The sequence below is a fragment of the Alligator mississippiensis genome, chromosome 5, assembly GCF_030867095.1.
Source record: "Alligator mississippiensis isolate rAllMis1 chromosome 5, rAllMis1, whole genome shotgun sequence".
Taxonomy (NCBI): Eukaryota; Metazoa; Chordata; order Crocodylia; family Alligatoridae; genus Alligator; species Alligator mississippiensis.
The window spans coordinates 138157720-138184697 of NC_081828.1; the positions used below are offsets into that span (position 1 = coordinate 138157720).

The 26978-nt window shown below is 39.1% G+C and overlaps 1 protein-coding gene and 2 long non-coding RNA genes across 11 annotated transcripts in view; 1 reads left to right on the top strand and 2 right to left on the bottom strand.

Annotated features, from left to right (window-relative positions):
* Nucleotides 1-704, bottom strand: part of LOC132250891 (uncharacterized) — an 81691-nt gene extending 80987 nt beyond the window's left edge. For all 6 annotated transcript variants that reach the window (XR_009462570.1, XR_009462569.1, XR_009462572.1 and 3 more), the window contains exon 1: nucleotides 505-704. This is a non-coding gene — a long non-coding RNA (uncharacterized LOC132250891). The remainder of the gene's footprint in view (nucleotides 1-504) is intronic.
* Nucleotides 705-777: 73 nt separating this feature from the next.
* NPHP3 (nephrocystin 3) overlaps nucleotides 778-26978 on the top strand; it is a 43120-nt gene continuing 16919 nt past the window's right edge. Inside the window, exons 1-21 of one of the 4 annotated variants that reach the window (XM_014602517.3) lie at nucleotides 778-1350; nucleotides 3213-3338; nucleotides 4536-4686; nucleotides 7010-7162; nucleotides 8815-8948; nucleotides 9202-9362; nucleotides 10609-10756; nucleotides 12161-12235; nucleotides 13047-13226; nucleotides 13808-13911; nucleotides 14589-14703; nucleotides 15681-15824; nucleotides 16340-16437; nucleotides 16793-16895; nucleotides 17557-17639; nucleotides 18917-19055; nucleotides 20217-20381; nucleotides 21737-21831; nucleotides 23518-23640; nucleotides 25054-25243; nucleotides 25377-25618. In XM_014602517.3, coding sequence (XP_014458003.1) covers nucleotides 997-1350; nucleotides 3213-3338; nucleotides 4536-4686; nucleotides 7010-7162; nucleotides 8815-8948; nucleotides 9202-9362; nucleotides 10609-10756; nucleotides 12161-12235; nucleotides 13047-13226; nucleotides 13808-13911; nucleotides 14589-14703; nucleotides 15681-15824; nucleotides 16340-16437; nucleotides 16793-16895; nucleotides 17557-17639; nucleotides 18917-19055; nucleotides 20217-20381; nucleotides 21737-21831; nucleotides 23518-23640; nucleotides 25054-25243; nucleotides 25377-25618 — 3083 coding nt within the window. In that variant the 5' untranslated portion in view covers nucleotides 778-996. Of the gene's footprint in view, nucleotides 1351-3212; nucleotides 3339-4535; nucleotides 4687-5745; nucleotides 6615-7009; nucleotides 7163-8814; nucleotides 8949-9201; nucleotides 9363-10608; nucleotides 10757-12160; nucleotides 12236-13046; nucleotides 13227-13807; nucleotides 13912-14588; nucleotides 14704-15680; nucleotides 15825-16339; nucleotides 16438-16792; nucleotides 16896-17556; nucleotides 17640-18916; nucleotides 19056-20216; nucleotides 20382-21736; nucleotides 21832-23517; nucleotides 23641-25053; nucleotides 25244-25376; nucleotides 25619-26978 lie in introns of those variants that run through there. The other 3 variants (XM_019483548.2, XM_019483549.2, XM_019483550.2) reach the window with 3 other exon arrangements.
* Nucleotides 3328-9299, bottom strand: LOC109282258 (uncharacterized). The gene is made up of 2 exons (XR_002089195.1): nucleotides 9212-9299; nucleotides 3328-3495 (listed from the first exon to the last, which is right to left on the bottom strand). It is a non-coding gene; the product is annotated as an uncharacterized LOC109282258 (long non-coding RNA).

Genomic DNA, 26978 nt, shown 5'->3' on the forward strand with positions numbered 1-26978 from the left:
TAGTTTGGATGGAATGCCGCAAATTATCCATACATACGTATATACACACATACATACACACATACTCACACACACACGCACTTTTTTATTTTATTTTAAGGAAAGTGTTTTGTGTTCCAAGTCAGATCTGCCAAATCAATTCCAAAACCGTGAGTCATTCGAGGACCAAACCTGGCCCGACTACTGGCAAAAAACACCCAAATATTTTGCTGGAGGAGCAGAACTGGCTCAGCAGACAGGCAGCTTGGCTGGTGCTGCAAAAAGCAGCGACCACTTGTTCTCAGCCAACGCTGAGGGGCCAGAAAACAGGAATATAACAGGCACGGATCTCTTCACCACATACCAGAACAGTGCGGCGTTTCTTTTTTTTTTTTTTTAGCAAGAACCATAACCTTTCCAGGCGTGCCCCCTTTCCTTTCAGAGGAAAGCAGCGCTGGAAAGGACCTCAGAGTGTCTGCTCTAGCTCGAGGCGGGATGGCCCCTGACCAAACGACCCCGGCTAACCTGCTCCCTTGCTGTCCCCCTCTCCCCGTTGCTGTCTCTCCACGCTCTCTACTGCTTCAGTCGCCGCTGAGCAGCTCCTCCTGGCTCGCAAGGCCGCTTTTTTTCCTCTCCCCTCCTTGCAGCTCCGCTTCCCCCCCGCCCTCAGCCCCGCTCCCTCGGAGCGCCGCGCGGGGCGGGGCGGGGCGGGGCGGGAGACGCAGCCCCTCGGGGCGGGCGGGAAGCGGCCCACGTGGCTCGCTCCTTCCTTCCTCCCTCCCTCGTTCGCCGGTGCCACCCCGTGCCGCTCGTTGGCCCTTCTGCCTGCCCCCGGGGCCGGGGTAGCCCCGTGCTGCGCAGGAGGAGGGAGGACAGCTGTGGTGCCCACCCCAGCAGCGCCCCCAGGGTGTCCTGGTGCCCCTGCTCTGGGTCAGCCACTGTGTGACCCCCTCACCCCCCAGCTGCCAGCCCATGCCAGGGGGCCAGCAGGCGTGAGGGCTGCGCTCCTCTCCAGCCATGGGGACGGCCTCATCCCTGGTGAGCCCAGCGGGTGGCGCTGGGGAGGTGATCGAGGACACGTACGGTGGTGGCGGCGGCGAGGCCTGTGAGATCCCAGTGGAGGTGAAGCCCAAAGCCCGCCTGCTGCGCAGCTCTTTGCGCCGGGTGGGCGCATCACGGCCCGGGGGCCTCATCGGGGCCAGCTTCAAATCCACGGCCTCGGTGCAGGAGCTGGAGTGCGCGGCCGAGTATGAGCGCCTGAAGAAAGAGTACGAGATCTTCCGCGTCAGCAAGAGCAATGAGGTGGCCTCCATGGTGAAGAAGGAAGCCAAGCTGGACAGGGAGAACAAGCGGCTTCGGGCAGAGCTCCAGGTAAACCGGTCACAGCGCTGTCCTAGCCCCTCGGCAGCAGAGAGACCAATAATCGTGTTGACTGCTGCCTTGGCTGGACCTGACGGTTCCTCTTCAGTTCTCAAGCGCGTTGTAAAGATGGGTTTTCCCACTTGACATCGGGGGAAGCTGAGGCACAGAGAAGATGAAGGGTTGTGGCCAAAGTTGTGCAGCAAGTAAATGTCCGAGCACTTTGTTGCTTCTGAAATTGGGAGTTGAAAGCCCAGTAAACCCCTACTTAAGAGTACAGTCCCCAAAACCAGTCCTCCATACCAGGGGTGCTCAACCTCTGTCCTGTGGGCCAAACGCAGCTTGTGGACCCTTGGAACCTGGCCCGCAGGGCTTCCCATTGTCAAGAGATTTGGTGGCAGGGGAGCAGTGGCAGTACTGCCACTGTTCCCTGCTGCCAAAATCTCAACGTCCATGAGGCGGATCAGAGCTGGGCCATGAGTCTCCCTCTGCACGGCCAGATCGGGGCTGGCCCACACATCCATCCCTCTGTGCAGCCAGGTTGGGGCAGTGCTATGCACTCCCCTCCCCTTGGTAGCTGGTTTGGGGCCAGCCCATGCCCCCTCCTCCTTCCTCCTGCCCCTTCTGACAGGTTAAAGTGGGCCAGGGTACACCTACTTCCTTCTGCCTGGCCAGGTTGGGGCTATGTAATACTCCTTCCCTGTCACAGGATTGGGCATGACCCTTCCTCCCGTGGGGCTGGATCAGAGCCAGGTCATGCCCTCTTCCCTGATGGGGCCAGGCCGGGGCCACGCAAGCTCCCTTCCCTTGCACAGCTGGATCGGGGCCAGACCAAGCCTACCCCTGGTGGCTCTGAGCCTGTGGAGGGACTGGGAATTCCCATCCAGCCTTCCAGCCAGCAAGGTTGAGCGTGACTGCTTTATATCTGTGCCTCTTCCAAACCATCTTCTGGAGAATCAGGCTGGCTTGCTCAGTTCTTCTACCAACTCTATGGTTGCTTAACAGAAATAACATTCAGAATTGCCTTTGGGTTACGTTCAGTTCAGTCTGCTATTTTTTAGGTGTACAAAAAAGCAAAATGAACCACATGACTTGGCTAGTTTAAAAGTAAAACAGAACAAAACTCAAATACCTAGTTTACCTCTTACAGTTAGTTCATTGTAGTTTGTGTGTGATTTTCATTTCTTCCAGCTTGGAACAGGCCAATTTTGCTTTTCTTCTTAGACCACTACATCCTGCAATGAACTTCATGTTAGTAAATGCATGTGCCTGGGCAGACCCCCACCAAAATCGAAATGAAGTTAGTGGGGCTCCCTTGGGGATGTAGGGACTCTGTTCACAAAGGACTCATTGTAAGGACTGGGATTCTGTTTGTTAGGACATTCTGTTTCTCATTCGCTGAAGCACATTGCATTGTTGTACTGGTTTGGGTTGGGTTTAAAGCAAGGTGGCTAATCTGTGGCATGGATGGCACAAGTGGCACAGACAGCCTCTCTGTGTGGCATAAGGCAGATCAGAAAGGGGACAGGCAGCACAGTGGCAGGTAGAGCAGAATGCAGAAAGCAAATCAGCAAATTGGGAAGGGAAAGAAGCAGTAAGCAGAGCAGCAGCTCAGGCAGGGGAAAGGGAAGGGGGTTGGAGTGGCACTTGTAAAAGGCTCCGGGCTTAATATGTAACACATCTGCCATAAAGGTTGGCCTGCACTGATTTAAATCTAAACCAAAGGTCTTCATTGAAGTCAAAAGATGGTATGGGATGGCTGTGTGAGACAAGCCTGCTGAACTTGCTACTCAACCTTACAGATGAAAAATGTTCTAAAACTTTGTAGCAATGATATTCCCTCTCCAAGATATTAATACATTAAATGTTTTCAGGCTCTTCAGAAAACTTACCAAAAAATACTTAGAGAGAAAGAAAGTGCTTTAGAAGCCAAATACCAAGCCATGGAAAGAGCTGCTACTTTTGAACATGACCGTGACAAAGTCAAGAGACAGTTCAAGGTAAACAAGATGCCTGCTTTCATTCAACATTGTTTAGATTTGGTGGAAAATAACACTTCAGATAGTGAAAAATGATCATTGCTTCATGTATCATTGCTTCATATTCTTAGACATGCCACCTGTGTTATTTCAACATTAGTCTTTGCCAGCTTCATGCCTGGAAGGGCAAAGAAAATACAGATGGGTTAAACGTTTGCAGTTTTTAAAGGAAAAACATTTTTCTTAGTAATTTTCACTATTTAGCATTTGTAGTTTTCATTAAAAGAACTGACAACTTTTGGCATTTTCCTTTTTCTTACTAAAATGTTAATGAAGGTAAAAGCCTTAACATTTTCACCCCGGGTACCTTAAAAAGATTCTTAGTTGCCAGGTTGATGCTTTGGGTTTTCCCTTCTTGTCTTTGATGAAGCTCCCAGCAAAAAAATCAAACAATACATTTAGTTCTTTGAACTGTTTTAGGAATTACTGATGTCATCAACTGCAACAGAAGTTGATGTCTTGATAGATGAATAAGACCAAAATTGTTTCTGAATGTAGGATTTTCAGGTATCTCCTGGGTCATTGATTCCAACTATTTGCAATTTAAGTCTATGCATTCCCTTTGTTGCTCCTGAAGTATTTTATTTCTTTGGGAGCTTATTTTTAGCTCTTTAACTTTTTAACTCTTTAACTTTAGCTTGTGATAGTAATACTGCATATACAGGGCCATTTAAAATACCTGTTCACTTTTTATTTTAGACTTTAAATTAACATATCAATCCACAGCAAAGTAATACATTAAATCTATTAAGAATGAAAGGGAATCTTTAAGAACAAATTATAGCTTGGCTGAAGAAGTTCACCTGTCTTGAAACTATCAATTAACAACTGTGTATGTCACTTTCCATTTTACATTTGGGATGGACAGCACTAAAACCCACAATTATTTAAAAACATGATATAGGCCTTAAAATAATGAGATTAAAAAAAATAATAAATGCCAAGTTCTTTTTATTTGTCTCCTAGAATTGAACCTTTGGCTTTGCACTGTGGTCACAGTTTCAAGCTTTTCCCTGAAATTATGAGTATTAGAATCTATTTTGAATGCAATCTAAATATGTAAATCCAAGAACTTAGGCATCAAATTACACAAGTTTCATGATAAAACATGAGGGTTGGCACCATTGGCTTACAACTTCAATCGTTTTCTTTTTATAGATTTTTAGAGAAACTAAGGAAAATGAAATTCAGGATTTGCTGAGAGCTAAACGAGAACTGGAAGCCAAGCTTCAGAGACTGCAAGCCCAAGGGATCCAAGTGTTTGATCCTGAAGAGTCTGATTCAGATGACAATTGCACAGAAATTACAGGTAAAAGTTCTACATGCTACTTTCAGAAACTGAACAAAAAATCTTTGACTAATGTCTAGAACAGAGCTTTCCAAACTTTTCATGTTGGTGACACACTTTTTAGACATGCATCATTTTGCGACACAGTAATTCAGTTCCGGGGGAGGGGCCAAGGGAAGCAGACGCGAGTAAGGGAGCTCCGCGGTGCCCTTCCGCAAAATTTTCTGCATTTCGCGCGACACACCTACACACTGCCGCCGACACACTAATGTGTCGCGGCACAGAGTTTGGAAAGCTCTGGTCTAGAAAGTATAAAAAAGAAGAAATATGTAGACTGTGGATGTTTATAATGTAACCTTGACAAGCAAGAACATATTTAACATTGTAAACTGTTTTCATCCTTATATATTTATATAAATAATATGCCGTGATAAATGAGATGACTGGAAACTCAAAATAAAAAGAAAAGAGAAACAGAAACACTTGGAGGCTTCCATTCACTTAAACAAACACTCTCTCTCTCTCTCTCTCTCTCTCTCTTTCTGTTTTTTTTTCAAGTGAATGAAAGCCCTAATTTCAGGGAATATTTATAGTGACTCATACTTGAAATAGATATAGTGAATTTTAACCCTCTTCAAGTCTTTCTGCTTCTCATTTTCTTTTTATTTTGAGTTTCTGGTCATCTTACATCTTTCCCACAGTTTAGACCTTCTGTTCTAGTTTAGCACGGTGACTATACATAACACATCAGGGCCAAGAGTAAACAAGCTGAAAATAAAATGAATCTTAGGTAGGTGGAACATCATTTTCCAAATTGGGATATAAGGGGAGCAAGCTGAATGGCTGTAATCTTATAAATTACAACCGTAGATATTTAATTAGTAGGGACCATCAGAAAGGCTCCCTTTATGAAACATTATTGAGAGCAGTGGTTCTCAGCCTTTTTAGACTCAAGGCACCCCTTGTTGGACTCAACGCACCCATTCATAACTTTCTGAACTGAGTGGCACCTCATTTAAAAAACTAATGTATTTATTACAGCGCTTACCTCCTTGCCGGGGGCAGGGGGGGGGGGCAGGCAGTGGTGGCAGGGAGCCAGGTAAAGCCTGAGCTTGCCCTTATCTGCTTATCTCCTCAAACCTGAAGCCTGAGCCTGCCTTTGTGGCTTATCTCCTCACCCCTTGTTTATCTCCTTGCATGTCCTCCAGCACCCTTCAGGGGATCTCTTCAAAGGATCTTACCCCAACACCCTGGTTGAGAAGCACTGATTTAGGGAGATCAAAGCTGTTGTAGGCCCTAATGACACAGGAGGTGTGTAGAGAGCTACAAAGCATAACCCAGTGTAGCGGTGGGGATGGCAGACTCTTTGTTTATGCCTTAAGTGATATTGGACAGTGTGGGAAGTATTCAGTAAAATTGTCAGTTTCCTGGCTTTGCATCTGATCTAAAATATGACACTTTAACTAAAATAGTGCCCCCTTTTTTTTTCCAAGTAAGGATGTAATGCAGCCTAGGGATCAGTAACATTTGCCTAGAGGCCCAGTATCTAAACAATATGTTACATCGTGACTCTGTTTTGACCTCAAAAATTTGTCCTGAAGGGGGATAGCTGCATAACCTTTATGTTATGTTTTGGAATGCTAGGATTGTGTAAAGCACTTACGCACATGCTTAATTATAATGACACAAGTCATCCTGCTGATTTTAATGAGTCAGTGTCTGTTACTTTTTCCTCTGAGCAGTTTCTCCTTTCTTCTTGGAAGTTTCTTCTCACTTTTGTTCCATAGTTTCTCTCCATACACTCTTTATTAAATCTTTTTGATCTGCATTTCTGTTTTTCTTTTCTTGAAAGATTTGTTTAGGATTTTCCAAGTAAAAGATTGATTGGCAGTGAAGTGATCCAAGCATAGCACAAGAAGACAGTAGGAACATTTCATCTGGCTCAGAAGGTGAAATCTGAATCTTGGCTTGCAACATCTTTTGGCTGTTTTTGTTTTGATTCTTTCTTAAACAGAGATAGTAAATTTTGAACTGTGCATGAATATCAACAGAAAAGACTATGAAATGCCTCCTTTTAATCTTTATTGGTGACCTAAGACAACCTTTGAAATCAGTGGATCTGAATGATCTATGTTACGTGGTCTGTTACCTATTTCTGTTGCAACACGCTTCTCATGCACACGGAGGAAGTACTATTTTAGAATTACAGCAGACAAAAGCAGTGAGTTAACCTGATAAAGGGGCAGACATTTACTAGGTGGCACTTGAGCACAAATTTTAACCTCAGTGATTTGGTCTGATATTGTAGTTTAGCTAGTGAAAATGAGTATTTATTTATTTTAAGCTACTGGGGCCCAATCTGAATACTGGACTGGTGGAGCTTTGGGAAGTGAGCCATCTATGGGCAGCATGATGCAACTTCAGCAGTCTTTCAGAGGGCCTGAGTTTGCTCACAGTTCTATAGATGTGGAAGGACCATTTGCAAACATAAACAGAGGTAAGAAATTGGTGCTTGCTAACTACTGGGGTCTAAAAGTTGTTATTTACAGATTGTAAATAAATGCTGTTTATCATTGAGGTATTTTGTATCCATTCTTACAAAGTTCCCCAAGGATCAAGAAGACCCTTTAGCTGTTGAGGCTTTAGTTGTTCTAACACAGTGGTGGTGCTCAACCTCTAGCCCGTGGACCTGATTTAGCACACAGAGCTGTGTCATCTAGCTCACGGGGGCTACCTTTTGGGTCTAAAAATTCGGCAGCCTGGGAACCCATAGTTGCAGCAGCTAACACTGCTACTGCTCCCCTGCTGTCAAATTTCTGGGCCTATGGTGAGCCCTGATGTCCAGATGACATGGCTCTCTGCACCAGATCATGCTGGCACATGGGGTTGCACTGTGCCTGGATCCAGCATGTGGGGTTAGGCTACACATGGAGTTGTGCTGTGGCTGGATTTGGCATGCAGGTATGTGTGTATAGAGATAGATATAAATATATCTATATATAGAGATATAGGTACCTGCATACCTTAACTGTGTCTTTTAAAGTGTTCTATCTTTGCCTTATCCTCCAGGCTCCCAGATTCTTCAGCTTATGATACATGCATATTGTCACAAAGTAGTGTCCCAATTCTTTAGTCCGATTAGCATAGTCATTGAATTAAATGGAACTCTATGATTATGAGGGTCTATTCAGTAGATCTGATTTCAAGATCAAGGCCTATGTGTGTTGTATTACACTGGCATAATGTGAGAGATCATGCCTGATTTTCAGCTTATTCTAGTATTTTGTAGTTGATAACAACAGTGATCGCTTTCTAACTTGTCCTGAATAACTGAGTATGATATTCACCTGTGACCAGCAATTAGCTTTACCTTTTGGGGACCCCATGAAAAGGTTTAGTTTCAGGTCCCTACTTCTTGCTAAATGAGCATATTAAAACATAGCTGTAATGTGGGGAAAGGCGAGTCTTTGCACAGGTTGCATTGTCTAATGCTTTCCTGTCTGTGACACCCAGTATGTTTAAGTTAGTATTCAGACTTCAGGCAGTTTGTCTTTCTGACTTTTAAGTTTCCTTGGACCTGTAGCTTTGGAACACCAGCTTACTTCCTTATAAAGGTTAATTTATTTGAATTTGAGATTCTTGGTAATGTTAGACTACAAAATGAGAAGCAAAGAATTAGTTTTAAAGCTTTTTGTGATTAATCAACTTAGGGTACAAACTTTGAGAACAATGCAATTTATCAACAGAAAAATAGCGTTACATATTGCTTCCCCAGTGTTTAGCAGTATAGCTTATTTACAATTAATTTTGAAGATGCAGGGTTTGCTTGGGTATTATTCAGTTATAATAATGGACATTATTCTTGTTGGGGGATTTAATTTTTTTTGTTTGTTGGGCAGCTGTTAACCAGACTTCCTGGATACATATCACACACCATTATTTCAAATAATTTACCATTAAAGTTCTATGTGTGTGAATATATTAAATATGCTTCTAATATTTTCTGTTTTTCTGTGTTATATAGTTCTTCATATTGTTTAAATCTGACTTATAAAATGAAATCTAAAGTGTTCATATGAAAAATGTCAGAAAAAAATTAATTTTACTTGAGACAATAGAGAGAACTCTGTTTTTATATATTGCTTATAGATGACTGGGATGCTGCTGTTGCCAGTTTATTGCAGGTCACACCACTGTTTTCCCACTCTCTCTGGAGTAACACAGTAAGGTGTTATATCATTAGTACAGATGAGACCCGACCAGAGGTGGATATCTTCATTAGGGTGAGAACATAACAAAAGATATGTTAATTGATTATGATGAACTATTCCTCCTCTTTGTTATTTTTTTTCAATAAAACTCTGTAATGTTTCTTTAAAGGTTTTGTAGCTGCCCCTCATTCAAATCAGCGAGAGTTTTATCAAGTATTTCAAAAGCACAAAACTTATTTTGGAAAGAAATCGGGGTTTAATTAATAGGTCTGTACTAAAGTGTAGAATTAGTAATAAAGCATGGCTAATTTATATTTGCTTTTAGAACTACTCACCAAAACTTCAAAGAATCTGTGAAACAAAGGGGTACTTCTTTCAAGTGGTTCATTTTCCATCAGAAAATCAGAGTCAATTCAAGGATGTGAGAAAATGGGAAATTGAAAAAAGTTTCTTAGTCATTTTGCTCATGAAGTCAACTTTGCCAAGGTAAGTTAATCATTTTTCAGATTGGAAAGGCAAAGAGAAACAGATAATTTATGCATAATGCATGACTTATTAAAATCTTTGTAGCCTTCCACATACAGAATTTCTTAAGCTGTCTCGTCTAATACACCATCCTTCAGACTTCAGATTTACTAGCACAGACAGTTCAAAGAATGTATTTTCTTTAAAAGATTCCCTTATCCTGCACTTCTAGATTTGTATTATAATTGAGCATAAAAGATATCTTCATAATATGCAGATTTTTTGCTTTCTAAGACCAGTGTTCTGCTTTGCATATTGATAGAATTGTAGAAATTATATGTGAAAGTCTACTGTGTGTTTCATTCACTTATCTGTCTACCCACCTGCCTGTATTACTTGTATTTTTATTCACTTGCATATTTTTTTATGTTCCTCATGAACTTCTGGCTAACTTCATGGGTCTTTAGTATCCTACACTTGTCTGTCATGACTTAATTTGCTAAAGCTATAATGTTTTGCAACAACTGGGAACACGGTGTTTTCTGTTTGTATAATGAATTGTTGTTAGTTTACTAGAAGAAATGCGAGTCTTTGAATGAAACATACTGAATCAAAGATACTTTTAGAATTCAGTTATGATTATTTCTAGTGCACATAATGGCATTTTTAGGGGATATTTTTTCTCTATATACAATGAAGGAAGGAGAAAAGGGGGATTAGAAGGAAAAATAGTAAACAGGTTGGAGTAGCTGTTTCAGCACATTTAGAAAATAAAAAGCTTTGAGATTCTAGAGTACCTTTGATTAGGTAGCACTGAGTTTCATACTAGGGAAAGGCTTTGAACCTTGGAATCTCACTTTTGCAATATTGTTTGAGCTGGGAGATGGTGGCAAAGTAGTCTTGCTGGGTCCAAACTTGTTCTGAAGGCTCCTCCTAGTCAACCCAAGTGCACATGAGTAGCTAGCCAGTTAGGTTGGGGAGTCAATAGCAGCTGGACAGCTACCCATCATTGGCATTGTTACTAACTAGGATGGATCATTAGACTTGCACAGGCCTTTGACTTGATTGTTTATATTGTTGAAGCTCCTGATAGACTGAACGTTTCACTTCTGTGACCTGAAATCCTCTGTTAAAATATTTGGCTGCCTCTGTTGTAAAAGGCATGCCTTCTAGCTTTTGTAGTGAAACTCATCCATGGAGCTTACAGCGATTAAAGTGTTCACTACAACAGTGTAATATAGCACAAGAATGCTGATTTCCAATCTAGCTGTTTGCTGGACGACTGTGAAGAAGCCTTCTTGAAAAATCCTGAAGGAAAACCCCGTTTGATTTACCGCAGAATAGAAGAAGGCACAGTCGGCTCGGATTCTGTGCAGCAGTTAATCGAGCAAGTTTGTTACGTGAACAAAGCAAAGGTACCACATGTATAATGTTTCTGTGATTTGTTCTAGCTTTATCACTTCAAAACCCAGCTGACTTCAGCTTTAAAAAAAATGAATTATACATTCTTGGCTGTGGACATTCAAGACAAGTAGTGTGTGATAATCCAATTTAAGTATTTTATTAAATTGTCAGTGAAATTTGAGGACTGAATCTTCATAGAAAGCTTCTGAAAGCTTAAATAAAATTTTATTTTCAAATCTGTTAAAGGCTGATGACAGAGAAGAATTTTGTCCTATGTGTATTATGGAATCCTTAGAATTTAACAGCAAATGAATTTTGAATTTTTTTGAGATTTTTTGTTTTTAATCGTTTTGTGAGAAGGAAAAAACATACAATAGAGAACTCCTTAGTATATTTAAAATGTAGAGAAAGTATTATGTATTAAATTCAATACAACTTATAATTCTTATATACAATTATGCTATTGCTCTTAGAAAACTATAAATACACATTACTTTTTACCTTCCCTCTCCATAAAAAATGTCACTAAATCATCAATCCCAATAATGCTTAAAAAACTGCACTGATTCTTTTTCTTTCTTTTTTTTTAAGCTATCAAAACAAAACAAATCTGACTTAAAGTCCCTTCCTCCTGCCTTTGCACTTGATCAGTGATTTTAAATCAGGCTGCTGTGAGAGCATTTTAATGGTGTCATGATATATTAGCACTATTAGATGTGCAAATAGTTATACATGTTTCATGAGATAAACACAGAAATTTCAAATTGGAATCTGTGGTGTCAAAAACTTTCTGACCTGTCATAGTCTTTTTGAGTTCTTTGCCACAGAAGAATTGTTCTATTATTTTTCCATAGTCAAAAAACAAATGACAGCTAAGAAGGGTCATTCTCCAAGCAGTGCCTTGAATCTAAGAAGGTTGAGAACCACTGGACTGGATACTTAAACAAGGAAAAATACATACAAACAGTCCTATATAGCACAAAGTATAAACCGATTTTCAGAAGCAGAACAGTTTTCTGGAGTTGGATTGTTTCTTGATTTAGTAGATTTTCCTGGCAGTTTTCTTAAAGTTGTTGTACGCCCGTTTTATTAGCAACCAAACAAAGCTGTTTTTTAATAAACCAGTCTCTAGATCCCTTTCTCAGAGCAGAGGAAAAACTCTACTGGATTTTAGATTTTCCTGGAACCTTTCTAGTCACTGAGTTGTCCAAGAAAGTCTTTCCATGATGCATCACTTTCAAAGGAATCCTAACTTGCAGTGCTAGAGTGTAAAACCTCTAAAGTACATTTCATTTTGAAAGGTGCCTAATGTTCTGGAGAGAACACAAGATTTGTCTTTATCTCAGTAACTGCCTTCAAATTGTATAGTCAGTTTCAGAGTTGCTTCATAAGTATTTTGTCATTACCTTCTTCAGATCGTTGATCACATGGGAGAAGTAGACGAAGGAGCGTATGAAATCGCTAACTGTGTAGAAAAGATCATTAAGCAGGTAGAGTGTATGATGCAGTACAGCTTTGCCCATTCTTACTTGGAATTATGATAAAATCATAAATGTTGGCAAAATGAGTGATATTATGATGTGATTTTAAAAGCTTCTGTTTGATTCAGTGTTAATACTTGGAAGTAAAGAGTGTTGCAGATGATGAGAATAATTCAAGACTTATGATATTTTATGTAACCCCTGTAATGGGAGGATTAAAGTGAACATCTTGAGCACAGCTGACCTGAGCAGGTGCAGGGCCCGGAGCAAATCAGCCCATGTGGGGCCCCGCCCCCGCTCCTATCCCACGGGCCCTGGACCCAAAGAAGCTGCCGCTGCCATTGGCAGTGTTGGGTGGGGGGGAGGAGCAAGCGGCTGGACTCGGAGCCACTGCTCCACCCAGCAATATGGGGCCCCCCAAAGCGTTGTGCCTGGAATAGTTGCCCTGATTTGCCCCTCCTCCCTCCCCCAGGACAGCCCTGATCTTGAGATTTCTATGTATAGAGTTACCTGGACCTATATGACATATAGTCTTTACTAGCATGAATGTGCATAAATTTGTTGACATTAGTAGAGTGGCACCTATCTATATAGACTGTTACCTAAAATGGGAAGAGGGAGAGCCGCAAAGTTTAGTCAGATATATGTATGTCAACTTTATAGAGATGTATACCACAGAGGCTACAATTCATACTGCAATGCAGGTCCCATGTGACATCCAAGAGTGTGCACTTTTTTTCTCAAGAAAGTCCTGGGCAATCAGCAAATACTTTTAAGGAGTACAGTTACAGTGTCTTCATATGGTTTGTTTTTTATACAGGATATACTGGGCTATGAAAACACAGAACTGGAAGGGAAGGATTTGGGGAATAAAGAGGAGTCCACTGCTCCTGAAGAAGATGATTTTGGTGATGTACTTTGGGATGCACATGATGAACAAGAACAGATGGAAGCTTTCCAGCAGGCTTCTAGTTCAACTTGTGAGCTTGGATTTGAGAAAGTAAGTGAACAGAAGTGTACACCAATCAAAATATGCCTCTTCCTATTTTATGTGGAGCAGTGATAATGCTATCTGAAAGGAAATAGCTTTAAGACTTTAAAGCTTTTACTTCTTAGGCTTGGAGAGATTGTATGTATTATACAGATGACATATTTTGTTTCTGGGAATAATGCCAATGATGTCTGTCTTGTAGTACCATTGATGAAGAAATTAACCTTGTTTCTTCAATAGAGGAAATATACTGATAACACACCAGTGTATTTGCCTAGGAGGTGGGTAACATACCATCCTCCAAAGCCTAAATGAAAAGTCCCAGCCAGATTTTTGGAGGAAGTGAAAGCTCCATCTGAGCACTTTGATTTTTGGTATGTTTTTACATTCCCCCCATTAAAAACATACAAGAAAAAACAAACAAACCAACACAACATATATCTTATTTTACTGTTGGTTTCTTTAAGCACAGTCTTACTTCACATGTTAGCATGCATAAAAGTTAAGCAGGTACTTAGTTTTTGGGTGATTAGAACATTAATCTTGTTTATACTGGAACCTTTGTACCTAAGATTTTGTTTTGTCGGCAGTATTATGAACGTCTGAATGATCTAGTGGCAGCACCAGCACCTATTCCACCTCTCCTTGTGTCAGGAGGACCAGGCTCTGGGAAATCTCTCCTTCTATCAAAATGGTATTTTAAAAATATTTTTAATTATTTTTTTTACATTATATTATAAGCAAGAACAGCAGCACATCAGACTGATGGTAGGAAAAATGAGGGTATTACAAAATGCTTAGGTTATGGCAGGAAGCCTGTGAAGTCTAGTAACACTTAAATAGCTAATCCTATTGGCATAACCATTAACAAAGTCAGAGAGCAGGGCCAAGGAGAGCTCCAAACCTCTGCTTCTAACGAGCAGTCTGCACTGAGGAGGAGGGTCAGAAAGACGACTAATAGCACTGTCCTTCATCTATGTCTGAGGGGGAATTTCATCTCTAAAAGTTTCCCCTACTGAGGTAGGTTCATGGATCTGGGATCATCCTATTCATTTATCATAGAAATGCATCAAGAAATCACATTAGAATCAGCTGCTGTAAAACCTATTTACAGGAAACATTATTCCTTAAAAGTTTTAATATTCAGTTTATTAACATCTGAACGTCTAGTGTCATCAGGGCCCCCATTAACATCCTTGAGTCCACTGGATGATTAAGTATCTAATTAATTTTGTTACATAAATACTGCACATCCAAGCTGATATGTATCATTACATATGACAAATTTACTGTCATGTTTCTAAGAGGCAAATATATATATTTGCAAAACAAGGGCTATTGGGAACATTTTTTCCCCTTTTGTTCTTTTAGGATTCAGTTACAGCAGAAGCATTCGCCAAACACTCTAATTCTTTATCACTTTGTTGGGAGGCCCATGTCTACCAGTTCAGAATCGGCACTGATAATTAAACGGCTTACTCTAAAGGTATTACAAGTTATGGCATAGCATGTGTAGCATTGTCCTTTGGAATGAGGGGGTGTTTGGGAACATACATATCTGTCTAAAAGTACAAGTTCTTTTACATGGTCTGTCTATAACAACTTAGGATATACAGATGCTGATTTCTCCTATTTTATTGAGATTGTCATACATCTGAGATAGAACTTAATTAAAATAGCATCAATGGGATTTTTCATAATATATTGGCATCAGCAGTTCCAATACAAAATATTGATGGTTTATAAAGAAAGTCACATAAGCTACTTTGACTAGTTCCTGCCGTCTGGCCAAGAAAAGAGGTAGGTGGTACCACACTGTTTTCAGACTCGTCTCTTCCCTTTTGTTAATTTATTTTAAAAGTATATATGTGATATATATGATAAATAAGGATCCTGATCCTGTCAGGATCTCACACTATTGAAGCTTTCAGAAAATGGAATTAATTTTGCCCCCTTGCAGTTTTTCTGGTATAGAAGCCTGAACATTTAAGGTAGGCCCCAACCCCACATTTTATCTTGGCTAGTTCTTCATGATTTTTAATCTGATGATATCTCTGTAGATTAAATGCACAGAAATTCTGCAAAAAAACTCCTTCTTTTTCTTAACTTTCTTGCCTCTTCCAAGCAGTGAAGGGGAAATGACCTCTCATGAATATGTTTGGAAAGTTTATCAGAATCTCTTTCTTTAATTCTCCTAAGCACTGTGTAGCCATATCTACATGATACACTTAATGCACAGAAGACTAATTCTACTGTGCATTAGTGCAGCGGACAAAACCCATGCTAATGCACAGTAGACTTAGTCTAATGCATGTTAATGTCACTAAAAAAGTATTCATCTGCACTAATGCGCAGTAGCGCCGATTACAATGCATTAAGTTAATACCTGTAATTATGACACATAAATGAACATGTAGATGTGCTCAATAAAATGTAATTGTTTATGCATGTTTAATTTTACAGCTGATGCAGCATTCTTGGTTAGTATCACCTTTAACATTGGATCCCTCAAAACTCTTGGAAGAGTTTCCTCGTTGGCTGGAAAAACTTTCTGCTCGTCACCAAGGCAGTATTATCATAATTATTGATTCTGTTGATCAGATACAGGTATGTTTCCATTCTCTGTAGCCACCATTAATGCCAAATAAACTTGGAGTAATAGAACAGATAAGTAATATCTGTAAGATATTAAAAATGAATGTTTGCTTTGATACAAAGAGAATAAATAGAAAATATTGTGTAGTTTTTGTGTATGGATTTGAAAAATATGTTGGTCTTTGTAAGTTTTATCCATAAAACGTGGTGTTTGTGGAATTTGTGGTTTTTTGATCTGTCATATTATGTAGTTTTTCAGGAGATCCAAGATTGTGGAGTCACTTGTGGGTCATGTTGTTTGTTCGGTTGATATAGTTTGAGTGTAAAAATACTATGCAGCTTCAGTTAATTTATCACTAGGCTGATTCATGTCAAAGGACAATTTAACTTCCTATAAATTAATGTGGTCTTGAACTCTTAAGAAAACTGAATGATCTTGCTGGGCTGAACAGTCAATGAAATGATAGTGATTTGTGGCACTTGTTTTTAATGACTTCTGAATTAATGGACTAAAATTTGTTTTTAAGCAAGCTGAAAAGCATATGAAATGGCTGATAGATCCCCTACCAGTGAACGTCAGAGTAATTGTATCTGTGAACGTAGAAACTTGTCCACAGGCATGGAGGTATGTAACTGTTCATGAGTATTTCAGAGTAATCTGAGTTTAAATATACTTGCATGCTTCATTTGAAAAAACTTAACCTGGTTGCAAAACAAAGTGCTCAGTTCTCAGTGATTTTAGGGAGAGCATGTTATTCTGCAATTAAAGAAAGTGAGAGCAAGATCAGCATGGTAGTGCTGTAACAGTTTTAGAACTGTAGTGTCAGGGTAAGGCTAATGGTCCTGATACTTTTGTATGATTAAAGTGCCTTAATTATAGAAGAATGTAGCTTCAACTTCTCCATTGATACCTTTTTAAGGTATTTATATCTCTTTTCTTTAACATATATCTCAGTGTAATTTTGTTTTGTCTCTAAAAGGTTGTGGCCAACTCTTCATCTTGATCCATTGAATTCTAAAGATGTGAAATCTCTTATTAATGCAGAGTGCAGCTCTGCAAACATTAAATTAACTAAAGAGCAGGTATGTCTGCAGTACTTCCATGTACAAGTTTTACTGTAGTGTAACTTTTTAAGGAAGACCTGGGAAGGTGAAAGGAGTATAGTAAGGGCAGCTGACAAAAGCTAATTTCTGTTAACATTTCAGTAGCCAGGAAAATTATTTTCTTTCGGCTATAACCATTGTGAACATTGCAACTTCAATATGGTATTTTTGTCCATGGACTGGTAGTGCCAAATGCAGAGTGTGTATGATAAACTATTGACCAAAGAACTATATCTACAGTTGTATATAGTTCCACAGACATGTTCTCCTATTTTAATTACAATATGAATGTTATCATGTTGTAATAACTTTTTTTATTACAAAATATATTTTTTCCTTGCACAAGCTGGAATGTCTTTGCAACATATTTTCTCCTCTTCTTGGGGTCTGATCCTATAAGATATGGATCACCTCTTGCAGGGATCTAATCTATCTTGTCCTTAGTTTTAAAGAAAACATATGCTTTGTAGTAATGCATTTGGTGAAAAACATATGGTGTTTGTATACTGCCCACAATGGATCAGGTTTTTGCCTTCTAAAGAGGTGGTGACATGCACATTCTATGTTTTTGTCTCTGATCTTTAACTTTACAAAGTACTTAGTGTTGCATTGCTTACAGCATTTGTTTAAACTGTCCTAGGAGAAGAAGCTTGAGAGACATTGTCGTTCTGCTACAACTTGCAATGCTTTGTATGTCACACTTTTGGGTAAAATGATTGCTTGGTAAGTTGAGATGATCTGAAATTGCCATGTGAGTCAGTAGTTTATAGAACTGCAGATATTTTTGTCTCCATATCATTGGCATTTTCACATGTGTTGTGGGAAGTGGTGCCAGGAACTTAAATTAGCAAGCTGCAGTAATTAAAAGCACCCGTGCATCGTGTGTATCAATGTCGCTGTGTGTGTCTGCTCTGAAAGAATGGCGTTGGGGTACTTTGAACTAAAGCTCCTAGAATATGTTTTATTTCAAAGCACACTGCCACCATTTGCCAGCTTGGAGACAGTGGTAACACTGATAAACTTGTTGCACATGGCTGCCGGGGCATGTCAGTTATTGTGCTTCAACAGACTTGATTAATCAAGTCTGCTCTGATGTGCTGGAAATCCAGCGTGTCAGAGCAGGCTTCCCGTACCTGTGTAGGAGCCCAGTACGTTTAATCCATAGAGAATTATTCTGGTTTGAGATGAATCTGGTTTAGCAAAGAAAAACAGACAGTTATTTTTTTCCATTTATTAAAAAAATAAAGAAAATTCTGAACAGAACTTATGATCTTATCTCACTTTGATACAATTGTTTGGATTCAGTTGATCTATTACACAGTGAATGATAAATTATTAACCAGGAAATCAAAACCCATTAATCAAATCCAAGTCGTCATTCCTTGTGTGGCTCCTTATTTCTGTCAATGCATTTATTCCCACTTTTGAAACTGATTGTAGTGTCCATTTTATTTGTGAAGTGCTCTGTCAGAAAGTCTTTAGGTGTGCTGATGTGTCAAATAAGGTACATTATAGATTACATGGCCAGAAGAGAACTCTGTAACCCTCTGTTTGCATAACTTAGTCCATCGGATTTTCCTTTGTCGTTCCACCAATTGAACTTGTGTAAGAGAATACTTTATTGAACCTGACAATAACTAAACTAGCATAGCATAGTTAATCTCGAAGACTTGCTTTACAAACATGTTAAATAATGTAACAGCATCAGCATTATTTTTGTGTAGGGTGTTCTTATTCCCATTCTGTTACCTGCTTTAGTAATGATATAGTTCATACCCTCTTCAACAAAAAGGGAACTCTTCTGGTTATTAGCAGAGGATAAAAGGAATATATAGGAGATGTTTTAATCTCTTTGGGTTCCAATCCTACGCCTCCAGAAGACAGTATAAGTTCAGAGCTCTTAGGACTTCGCAAAGCTGATTTTTAGTACTTTGTATTGATCTTGTCAAGCTAAATTTAATATACCTTTTTTAAAAAGCCCTTCTTGTCCATGTGGTTAGTGCTGGAAGTGAAGGAAATATTGATGAAACCCTTCAACAGTGTTTCCAGTGTCAAGATACAGTGTCCCTGTATAGGCTTGTTCTGCGATCAGTTCAGGAGTCTCTGCCAAATGATATGGACAAAGACCTTATGAGAGAGGTAAGCACACAGTGTGAAGAAATGTATATGCTCTCCTGTAGTTGGTTTTCCATAAATGAAAAGCAAACAAGAGGGTTTTTATTGGCTCAGAGTGATTGTCAGTAACTTCATACATTATGAGGTCTCAAAGTTTTGAGCTTGAGTTCTTCACATTCCTTGTTCATACTGAAGTCTCACTTAATAATACAGTTTTTTTTTATTTCTTTCTACACATTTTAATGTAAGTGCTGAAAGAGCTAGTAATCGTGTGGTAGTCCACAGTAGAAACCAATTATTGTCCTATATTGTGTTTTATCTATTAGAACATTGAACCCTAGGCATTCAAAAACTAATATAAAAAAGGAAAACACTAGCAGCCAAAGCTGATCCTGAGGATAATTTCAAAGGTCAAATTTGTCCAAAAAACTTATAGTAGTTGTGTTTTGTGTTCCATTTTCACTCATTTTTTGTGCCGTTCTCATGAAATTAAAGTGTATATTTTATTGAACAGTATTTCATACAATTAAGCTTGCTAACATTCCCTTTTTGCTTCAGCAAAACACCTTTTGAAGATAAAAGATTAATTTAATTTGCTTTTTAGAGTAAGATGGAAAATGACAATTTTATATAACAATTTTGTGGGTTAACAAAGACTAGTAATTTACCCTTTCAGTAATATTTCCAGCCTATATTTTACCTGTTGTCTAAAGCAGTTAAGCTATTAAAGGTTACACCACATCCATATTTCTAAAATACCTTTATTACACACTGAAGACACAATTTTGTATATATTGGACATGTTTCTAAAGTGACTATGTTTGTAAAACATATTGAGCCAAAATGCTGCCTCTCCGCACTTAGCAAAAACCCCGAATAACTCCACAGAAGCTAATGGGATGGGATTGCCTAGTGTAACCAAGTATCATTTTGCTTGTCTAGTACATCTGCAGTAACATCTTTAAAATTAAATTAATTTATGAAGCCTGGTGTGGGATCTAGCCTTGTTTTCCTCTTTGCTACCTGAACTGTGTCCTTGATGTACTAAATCTGTTGCTTTACCAAGAAAGCATATATTGTCTTTTAACACCTAGCATTCAGTTTTTGTGTTGGAAATTCAGCATAAGTGCATGACAGTAACTAGTTGCTAAATGTGCTGAATCTGTTAACTTTTGTGCTGCACAGGTTCTCTGTCTCATCACTGTCAGCCACAATGGAGTGAGCGAATCAGAAGTGATGGAACTTTATCCTGAACTGTCCTCTGCATTGCTAGCCTCCTTAGTTCACAGTCTGCACAAGATGTGCTTGCTGACATATGGTTGTGGTTTGCTAAAGTTTCGGCACCTCCAGGTAAGGTTCTATAACACATACAAGTAACTTTTCTCCCAAACTGGAAAAATATGCATGGATTATGCTCTTAACAACTTTGTGTAAAATCAGGAATAATTCTGAGTCCAGTTGTTTCTCCAGATTTAAACCAGAATTCTGGCTTCTGTCATTCTGTCTTCCTATAGACATGCTGTACAATTTTTTTCCTTATTGTCTACTTCTGTGTTGGCATTTTTCAGAACGGTTTGAATGGTAGCAAAGCTATAGTAAATAGACTTCCCCAGCACCTACAAAATAAAAAATTACATTGGTCAGTAGACCACTCATTTGTTAAGCTTTGTAGCAGTACCAAAGAACTGTGATGGTCCAGACATGACCATTTCAAAACGTGCTGAACCACACAGCTTCAGAATAAGTTTTGGAGATCCCATGGTACCAGTGATATATAAATTAATTTCTAGTCTATTAAGTAGGTCTCATACTCTACCTGAAATATGTGATGTCTTCTTCCTTCCCAGCACGTACGGTATTTTATAGGGCATTTTTTGGTGTTTCAGATTTTGTTCCTTGCAGTTGTAGTTAAGGGTTTAAAGTGGAAATTTTGAGGATTTCTTCAGTTAACAAATGCCTGTGTTCCTACATGAAGTCCTATGTTCATGCATTCCTTCAGTTCTCATCTGATGTTAGGAGGTGCTTTCCTGAAAACTGTTAGAGTTATGGTAAGTGATGTTCACTGGCTGAAAGCTTGGAAATTAGACTTCAAAACTTGTTTTTCCATTTTTCACTAACTTTAGCTGTTCTAGAAGACTCTGGCTTTTCAAAATCAAGCCAAAATTGAAGGAGCAAGGAAGATGAATAGCATAACCTGATTCTTAAGCAAGAGCTAAACTGAAGAGCTTTAGCCTAATATCATAGAATAACTTATTCATAGTTGAGTACTAACAATGTTTATTTTCAGTAATTTACAAAAAATAAGAGTGTTAATAGCTGTACCTAGAGTATTTTCCCATTTTCCAGGAACGTTGGAGAGGCAATTTCAGAATTTGACTGACATCAAAAAGGATTCTGTTTACAAAGTCAAAAGGAATACAGAGGCCCAGTGAAGTTGTTTATAACTGAAGGAAATATCAGGCTCCCTTTTTTTCCACTGTTGATGTTCATACATTTTCTCCTCTTAAATCACCTAGGCCTTTGTGACTGTTTTTAAACTCATTTTATAAAGCTGATTTACTTTCAAGTTGAAGATTCCGTTAGCATCAAAAGATTGTTTCCCAGCCCAAGAGCCTTGTTTGACATTTGCGTCGTATACTGATGCCCTTTGCACTGTCAGTATTTAACAGATGAATGCTAATTAAAAATAATGACTCTCTTTTCAGGCTTGGGAAATGGTGAGATTAGAATACATGGAAGAAGGTCAAAATATTTCTTCATATAGACAAAAGCTGATAGACTACTTTGCAATGCAGCTAAGGTTTGTCATAACTTGGACTCTTTATAAATAGCAGATTTTCTTATTGTTTTCACATGGTTTCTTTTTTCCAGCTTAACAATCAAGTATTGTAAAAAGAATAAAACTTGTGTTTGATCGATGTATTACTGATGCAGTGACCCCTGTTCTTGGAACAGCGAATAGTGTGGGAGCTGCTATAGACTCTTAATCGGAGCCATTAAGGCCATACCAATTATCTTGTTTCGGAGCATGTATCATTGGAAGGAATGTACTAATTTGTTGTGAACCGGGACACAAAAGCAATACAGGCCATAACAGGCCTGCAAATCCAGTAGCAACCATAGGTCAGACTGTGGTAAAGGAAAGAACACCTCCCTCAGCTCCAGTGCCCAGGTATAGATCTTAATAACTCTAGCTTGGATTTTGATTAGCATAACTTCTTTTTTTTATTGCACCTGTGAAAATAGAGTAAATGGGGAATCTTAATACTAGCTGCTAGCAGATGTTTGGCTCATTTTACTTTTGAGTGACCCTGTATTTCATTGGTTCCAAGTGTGTGTTGATGGCATAAAGAGACGGTAGACTTTGGATATTTTTTTAAGTGTAAAGTGATACAACCTATACATGCTATATGGGCTCTACATTAGCTGTTACCATACAGGAAAGAGAAACGGGAGTCATTGTGGACAATTCGCTAAAAACATCAGCTCAGTGCTCAGCACCTGTCAAAAAAGCAAACAATATGCTAGGGTTTATTAAGAAGGGAATTGTAAACAAAATGAAAAGTATCATCATGCCCCTTTATAAATCCATGGGCATTCATGAATATTGTGAATATCCTTGAATATTGTGCCCAGTTCTGGTCCCCACACCTCAAAAAGTATATAGGAGAACTAGAGAAGGAACAGAGAAGGGCAGCAAGGATGATTAGTGGTGTAGAGGGACTTCCATATTAGGAGAGACTAAAAAGGCTAGGTCCATTCAGTTTAGGAAAGAGACACTTGAGGGGGGAAATGATAAACTTTACCAAATACTAAGTGGCAAAGAAAAAGTAAATAGGGATTTATTATTTACTCTTTTACAATACAAGAACTAGGGGTCACCACATAAAGCTAGTAGATAGTAACTTTAACAAAAAGAAGTTATTTTTTCCACACTTTAATTATTATACAAATGTGTGATTCATTAGCACCATGTGTAGCTGACATTCTAGGTAGATTCAGAAAATAATTGGACAAGTTCTTGGAGGAAAGGGGCTATTGAGTATAGGAATTAGTAATACAGGCTCTGAATTAGAACTTCCTGTACCTTAAGTGGTGGAGGCTGCAAGTGAAAGAGGAACAGTGGTGGTGGTGGGGGGAAACCTTGGTCAGACTCAGTTTGGCATCCACTCTCTGCCATTGTGTGAGATACAGGATACTGGGCAAGATGGGCCTATGGTCTGACCCAGTAAATGTAAATTCTTATGTTCTTAAAACTATATTTGAAAAGTTCCTCTTTATGATCCTCCTTTTTCCCAAAAAGACAGGACTAGGGAAAATAGAATGTATGTATAAGGAAGCTGGTGATTTAATGACTTGAGACCACGGGTCTTTTAAGCTTATAGTTGTGGCAGTTTTATACCTTAATGACTTTGCAAATCACATTTGCACATTTTAAATATTAGGACTCTAAAAGATTTTATTTTGGTTGCTTGTCTTCTGTTAGCCAAGACCGAGTGACTTGGAGAAGTGCAGATGAACTTCCCTGGCTTTTCCAACTTCAAGGTGACAAGCAGAAGCTACACAAATGTTTGCTGAATCTCTTTGTATCCCAAAACCTTTACAAAAGGTAAAAGAATAGCTATCAACCCGGCATATTATGTAAACCTGTCAGAGTAGTTCAATATCAAGATAAGAAAGGAAATAAGAAATTGTCTTTAATTTGTTTAAAACATAAGTCATGAAGATGACAGAATATGAGGAGAATATAAGCTAGGCCAATATGTAACTATATATCAGGGTTGAAAGCTAGCAGAAGGATTTTTGGGCTATACAGCAGTGGCAGAGGCAGCCCCCACTATTCGCAGCTAAGGGGTTACAGCATTCATTGAGAATACAGGATACTTGGGCTCAACTCCCAGGAATCAGGAAATCTGCCTGAGGAGATTCATCCTAAATCTCTCATCTCCCGGGAGAGTGATTTAGAGAACCATCTGGCATGGTACCAGGGCAGTTTAATTTCTTCCTCCTGCAGCTGCTTTACTTTACATGAAATGATTGATTAATTGGGCCAGAAACATGAGAGTAACTCTCTAGTGTACAGGCTGGGGTACTTGTGTGAAAAAGGACAGACATGGGTTCCAGTGCCTGCTACAGTGAGTATTTCATTATTTATCCAATGACTGTTTAGATATTTTGTTGTTAAAACACTCATTCATTGGATCAAGAACAAGAACATAGGCTCCAGCCTCCCCCTGCTTCAGTGGTGGATACCCCAACTAATTATTCAATGGAACAACTTCTCCAGGAAAGATGGAGAGCTCTTCTTACCCAGAATAGTCTAAGGCCTAATGGTTGGGGCACTCTTTTGGAAGTGTAACATTTAGATTTGAATCGTCTTGGGCTGTCCACTTTGTGAGTGAATGGAAGGACAGGGGTATGGAATAGGTCTGTTTATGCCCCTGCTCTTCTGTGAATATATCTCTTAATTTTCTAGCTGAAATGGTTTGTTTAAAATCAAATGGACTTGGCAATTTTTTTATTATAAGAAGTACTGAAAAGAAATCAAGATTTTTCTCCCCCTCCCTTTCCACTTTTCTTTTTTTTGCCAAAAAACAACAACAAAAAATTGTTGGTGCTAGTAAGCATTAAATGGTGGTAGTAACCATGCTTCAGTGTAGGATGCATCTGCATATTCTGCTGTGTGGGATAGACCCTGCCTTGTTGACTCTTAACCATGGTGCTGTGAAGATGTGCGCTGGGGGTGGGTATGTGTGTGAATCTGCTGTCATGGAGAATCTTTTCATTCTGAGTCAACACAATTGGGAAAGGAGTTAAGGGGATATATCAACCACCTTATATGTTACACAGCAGTAACCTTCATAGAGCAGTTCTGCAGCCACTTTGTAGTGTAAGGAGGATATCTGTGGCCTCCATATACATACCCCTTACACCATGAAATCTAGCTGAGAGGATGGGTTTCTGAGTACTTATATTTGTTATTTTGTATTTTACTTCTAATATATTTTCCCTATTACAACAGGGGGCATTTTGCAGAATTGCTGAGTTACTGGCAACTTGTTGGGAAAGATAAGAGCTCCATGGCAGCAGAATATTTTAACTCTCTAAAGGAATATGAAAAAAGCTGTGAGGGAGAGAAAAGTATGCTCTGTCTGGCTGATCTTTATGAGACTCTAGGCCGGTTTCTTAAGGACCTAGGCCTTCTCAGTCAGGTAAGTGCATCTCTGGACCAGTGTAAAAACAAGCATGAAACTTCAGCAGAGCATGGCACACAGTGTTCTGTTCCAGTCTGCTTTATACAAAATCTTGCTTGCCATAATCTTCTTCTTAATTTACTTATTACAGGCTGTTGCACCCCTTCAGCGTTCTCTGGAGATCCGAGAGACTGCGCTGGATCCAGATCACCCAAGAGTAGCCCAGTCCCTTCATCAGTTAGCAGGAGTTTACATGCAGTGGAAGAAGTTTGGAAATGCTGAGCCATTATATAAACAGGCTCTGGAAATCTCTGAAAATGCTTATGGAGCTGAACACCCCAGAGTTGCTCGTGAACTTGATGCACTTGCAACGCTGTACCAAAAACAAAACAAGTAATATTAACAGAATTTTTATTTTCCCCATTTTCTCAAAATGTTCAAGTCTTTCAAAGTGATTATATTATCTATTCATTGCTATGGTTGCATATTTTAATAGGTTAATTTATGTGTATAACTGTCAGCAACATAAAAACAATATATCTGTGTCAAAAGGAGAGAGAGAGATGAGTAGCAGAGGCTTAGCAAAAGGGTATTATTTATATGTATATAGTTTAATTGAACATGCCAAAGACTTTTTTTTTTTTTTAAATGTTCATGCAGAATAGTCATGAACCAGCATGACCTAAGAGTTAGGTATCATTGTTAACATCATTTTGCCTGTCTTTATCAGTGTGCCTGTGATAATGGGAGGGAAAAAAATCTCCTAAATATATTTTTGCTAATCTGACGAACTGAAGTACTAACCCCAGACAAGAGTGTAGGTTGAATTTTGCAAGACTAAGTGGAGATGCCACTGTTATCTAGAACGGCAAAGTGTATGCAAATACAACATTTTACTTTATTTTATTATTGCCCAGTGAGGTAAGAAATGGTTTCCCCATTAGGCACAAAGGTAAAATGCTTTACTCTGTATGTACATCAAATAAATGGCTCTGTCATTGACAGAGTCAAGGTCGTCTTAACTGTAATCCAGTGCTTTTACTGGATTCTCTAATTCTCTAACTGTAGTCCTTCCTCCTTCCACATACTTGAATGTCCTAAAAATTTCCTGACACTTCTTAAGAGACCAGTCTTCTTCCTGTTGTATATCCCAAGATATTGAAGGTCCAAAGAAAGGAGTCCTCCATTGTTTCCAGAGGCCAAAATAATATTCATGTGGGGGAAAAATATTGGAGACTTAAGGCATGGACCCATAAAATAAGTTACTGTGAAGTAAGGCTTCACATGTAGGCTTCTCCACAGCAACTATCCACATCCACATTCTTAATCCACAGTAAATGAAGGCTAATCCACAGTAGTTTGCTTTTTTCTGAGAAAGGAATAGGTTCTCACATTTTAGCCCTTTTTTGTTCTTGGGTAAGAGCACGCACATGAACTTACCACATTAAATCCATGCTCCCCTTTTTTCTCTTGATATCCTGTTCATGTACCTATGCCTTTGTTTAGGTAACAGCCATTCAAATAGTTCTTTGGTAAAGTATTTTCTTGTGGCTTTGCAGAACCACCTGTTTATGCTTGTATTTCTAGAGGCACTTGTCAGGATTATTTTTCAGACCCCACAAACTATCCACAAATGAAACTGAGTTGAAGACACTGAATCCTTCCCTCCTCAGTCCTAGAGATGTACCACAAACACTCTAAACTAGTGCCCAATTCATCCCTCTTAAGGACTTTCTTTTATGGGCAGTTGAAA